The sequence below is a fragment of the Plasmodium gaboni genome, chromosome 9, assembly GCF_001602025.1.
Source record: "Plasmodium gaboni strain SY75 chromosome 9, whole genome shotgun sequence".
In the NCBI taxonomy this organism is placed as follows: Eukaryota; Apicomplexa; class Aconoidasida; order Haemosporida; family Plasmodiidae; genus Plasmodium; species Plasmodium gaboni.
The window spans coordinates 26520-31534 of record NC_031489.1 but is presented as its reverse complement, the minus strand read 5'-3'; the positions used below and the strand labels follow the sequence as shown (position 1 = coordinate 31534).

Below are 5015 nucleotides of genomic sequence, written 5' to 3'. Positions count from 1 at the left end.
CCTTACAATCATTTTCCTGTTAAATATATAGAAATAAAATATATATAAAATAATTATAAAAAAAATTAATATATATTCATTTAAAAGATTATTTATATTTTTAAAATAACATTATGAGATTTATTTTTTGTTTAAAGAACAAAAATTTTTATATAATTAAAAGAAATGCATGTACTTAAATAAAAGGTACATATTAAATATATATATATTTATATATAAAATATTCTATAATATTATTGTTATGAGCTTAATGAAAAAGAAAAAAAATAAAATAAAAAATAAAGTCCTTTATTTATACGTGCAAAGACTTAAATTAATTAATATATTTTTTCTAATAATTATTAAAAATAAATTTGTATTATTTAATTTGCTAGCATATATTTTTCCATGAAAACGTCCATATTTAAAAATATTTTGAAGATGCAATATTTTTATATAAAATGGATATTTATATATAATTATAAAAGTTTTTGTATGCAAAATTATTATACATTATGAAATGTAGATAAGCAAAATAGCATTATAATAATAATACTAAATAGTAATAATATATATAAATATATTATATATATTTTATTTTATTTTTTTTTTATAAATATGTTATGATTTTTTTTTTTTTTTTTTTTTTTTTTTTTTTTTCATTATATAATAATATATTTTTTGTTTATTATTAGGATTGTACTGTATTTAATTTTGTACAATGAAAATATGTAAAATTTTTTAAAATTATTTAGTATATTACTTTTTGAAAATACTTATATATATATATATATATTATAAGGTATTATATATAAATATAGTAAAAAAATGAAAATGCATAATTATATTTAGAAGTACATCAATAATATTTATAATAATATTAATATTAAATTAATATAGTTCTTGTATTTTTTTACATGCGTATATGTATATATATATATATATATATATATATATACAAGTCCTATAACCAATATATTATATAATATATGTTATATATATATATATAAAAGTCCTATAACCAATATATTATATAATATATGTTATATATATATATATATATATATATATATATATATATATATTATTTTGTTGAATTATATAAATATAACTGAACATTTCTTATTTTCATTATTTTATCTTCCTATATGTTCTTTTTATTTTAAAAATTGAAATAAATATATACATATATATATTATATTGAAAAGAAAAGAAAAATGAATTATAATTTAATATAAATTATTTATTGATTGTAAATAAAAAATTATTATATATTGTGTTAAATTAAATGGGATACTTGTTAATGTTTATTTTGAATATACAAAAATGTGTATTTTTAAAAACCATTTAAATATTCATTTTCCTATGAATAATTGTTGAATGTAAAAAAAAAAAAAAATATATTGCAGAAGTTAAATGGTTTTCATTATGCTAATTTTATATTTTTACTTTATAGTAAGTGAAATGTAGAAATGATACATTGATATATTTATAATATAAATAAATAAATATAAATATATATATATATATATATATATATATATATATATATTAATTATTACTTTACTTTAATTTAAATTTTTTTTTTTTTATTTTTTTCAATATTGTACTTAGATTTTGTTCTTAATAAAGAGTAATATATTATCAGAATTAAATACATATAATATAACATTAAGACATTTAAATGAGAATAATTTGGAAGGTGAAAAAAATGGAGAAAATTTTTTTAGTCGAATAGTAAATAAAATTCATAAAGATAAAAAATCGAAAACTGATATTACAAATAATACAAAAGAAATAGTTGATAAGAATAAATTATACAAGAAAATAAATGTTTGCAAAGATATTTCAAGTGATGAAAAGGATGATGAAATAACTAATGTTAGAAAATCAAAAAAAAATATTACAGAAATAAATAATAGTTCATTTTTACCCTATTGTATTTCAAATAACTTTGAAAATGGAATTCCTTATAAAAATAAATTGGAAGAAGAATATATGTCAGTTGACAATGTTTTTAATTGGGAATTAGGTAAAGAGTCCTTAAAAAAAAGATTAGGTTGTACAGATAATTTCCATATAAATGGTGTTTATTATAAGAATTGGATATTGAAAAATCTATCTTTTAGAAGTAATAATAATTCATATTATTCACCAAAAAATGTATATAAAGGAATTATCCCTATAAATAATAATTACAATGTTAATGAAATTAATGTATTTATTAAAAAAATTCCTATAAATAAATGGATCGATCAGTATGAAAAAATGGAATTATATAATGGTGAATATATAACGAAAGAAGAAAATTATGTAACGGAAGCAGTGGTATCAGCTTTTTTAACTGAATATCACCCTGGTATATCACCAAAGTTTTATAAATTATTATATGAACGGGTTAATTATAATGATAATGAAAATAAAAAAGAAAATAGATCATATGAAAATGATATTCAAGATTTAAATTTATTCAATGATATATTGAAGGAACAAAACGAAAATAAAGATATAGGTCATATTGTGATGATAACTGAATTTTTTGGTGAAGATTTATATAGTTATATGAATAAAATGTGTATTAAAGGTTATTCAATATTAGGTAGAAAAGAGAGAAAAAAAATTATGCTTTCATGTCTAAAATTAATTAATAGATTACACAAAATTGGATTATGTCATCTCGATATTTCACTTGAAAATATGTTAATTAAAGACAATTATGAAATGCGTATATGTGATTTTGCTAGATGTACACCTAGGTATACCTATAATCTGAGACATATAAGAAATCCTAATGGTTTATGTCTTTTTGAATCTTGTATACCCACCATTGGGAAAATTGAATATATTCCACCTGAATGTTGCGAACTAGAAAAGATATACAAAGAAAATAATATAACGGAACCCTTTTCATATTTAAAAACAATTATAGATCAAGAAGAAAGAAAAAAATATTATTTCGATGTTACATCTGCTGATAAATATATGTTAGGAATATTGTTTATACTTATATGGGTTCATCACTTCTTTTGGAATAAAGCTGATCCTTTATTGGATAAAGAATTTGCAGAATTTGCAAGGGTAAATATGGATTTTCATAAAAATGAGAAAACATATCATTGGCCAGATGACTTAAAATTTATGATTCAGGTAAAAAATGAACAAAAAATAATATAACAGTAAATGATCATATGTAAAACATGTACACAAATATATATATATATATATATATAAATAAATATATATATATGTATCTATGCTTTTTTATTTTTATTTTTACTTTTTAGCAATTGTTATATTCTGAATATAGAAAGAATCTTGATTTAAATGATTTAATTAATCATCCATGGTTTACTAGAAAAAAATGCTGGTTTCTCAAGTTATTCTCTTTTGGTTTAAAATATTATAAATAATTGATATGTTCCTTATATTTTTAATATATATTTATAATAATGTATATATATGTTCTTTTTTGATATAGTTTTGCTCTTTGTTTTTTGTATTTGTTTTAGTTTTATTTTTACATTAACATTTACTTTAACTTTACTTTTTTTGTTTTTGTTTTTGTTTTTGTTTTTATTATATTTTTTTAATTTTTTGAAAAGTTTATAAATATATGTTATATCTTAATTTATATTTTATTTAATATAAATGAAAATTAATGACTTAATAAAAAAATTTCTATTTAATATTATATTTTTATTTTTGTTATAAACAAATCTTGGAAATAATTAGTCAATAGATATTAAAATATAGCATATGTTAATATTCTAACAGAAAGGACAATTTATTAAACATTTTTACTGTCTATAAAAATGGTATGGAAAATCGTTATAATTAACTTTGAATTATTAATTTATATATAAATAATCATTTTTTTTTTTTTTTTTGTTTTTTGTTATCAATATAGTGAACTAAAACATAACATAAGGATAATTCTAACTATAAATTTGCTATGTTATTTATATCTAATATTATTAATATATATATATATATATATATATATTAGATAGTGAAATTAAACCTTTATAATAATATAATATGGAACGTATACATTAATATATCTCAAAGATAATTTTCTTCAAAGGCTATTTCCAGATTAGACACATATGCAAATTTATTGTATTTGGTATTCTATTAAAAAGTGTATTGTTAAATTTGAATTTATTACAAAAAAATTAATATAATTATTTTAAAATATTAATAGAATTAAAAAGATATATATTATATATTATTTATATTATAAAAATATATATAATTGTATCTGAAAAAATAAAAAAAAAATGTATTACAAAATAAATTAGTTCCTATAGAAATATTTATAATAATAAGATTATTCTTATTAATAATATAGCATGATATATATATATAAATAATATATTTATATATTATTTATATATATATTAAAAATTTTTGTAAATATTATCATACAAATTTATACAATAATATTTAAATATATTTATTTATGGATTTTTATATTATCCAATATTTATAAATAAAATTAAAAATAAAATATGAAATATTATTTATAAAATATTTTTATTTATTTATATAGCTTTTTTCTAATATAATTTATTCCAGTTGTTTTTTTCTATTTATGAAATCAATTTATAGTATATATAATATTAATTTTAATAATTTCGTTCAACCATTTTTAAAACATAAAATAAATAAAATCTCTTTATTATGCATGTATTGTTTTTTAACTGAAAAATATAATAATTATTTATAATTTTCATTCTTATCGTTTTAAAATAATGTTATTAAATATTATTATTTATTTTATTAAATAATTAAAATAAGAATTAAAAAAATATAATATAATATATATTAATTTATATTATATAATAATTAAATGAAATATTAGCCTAATAGAAACCAATTATGTTATATATATATATATAAAATAATAGACCCAAAAAAAAAAAAAAAAAGAAAAGAAAATAAAAAACAAAAAATACAGTAATAAAATATTATTCTATTTTTAATTATTTATGGATTATTTAATATGAGACTATTGATCATTCATAATTTAATAT

At 15.6% G+C, this 5015-nt stretch overlaps 1 protein-coding gene across 1 annotated transcript; it reads left to right on the top strand.

Annotated features, from left to right (window-relative positions):
* Positions 1-1407: 1407 nt before the first annotated feature.
* PGSY75_0902600 (serine/threonine protein kinase, FIKK family) lies at positions 1408-3389 on the top strand (the record flags this gene model as incomplete). The annotated part of the gene is made up of 3 exons (XM_018785435.1): positions 1408-1434; positions 1594-3126; positions 3264-3389. 3 exons carry the CDS (start codon positions 1408-1410, stop codon positions 3387-3389), a joined length of 1686 nt encoding a protein of 561 aa, XP_018641776.1.
* Positions 3390-5015: the final 1626 nt, after the last annotated feature.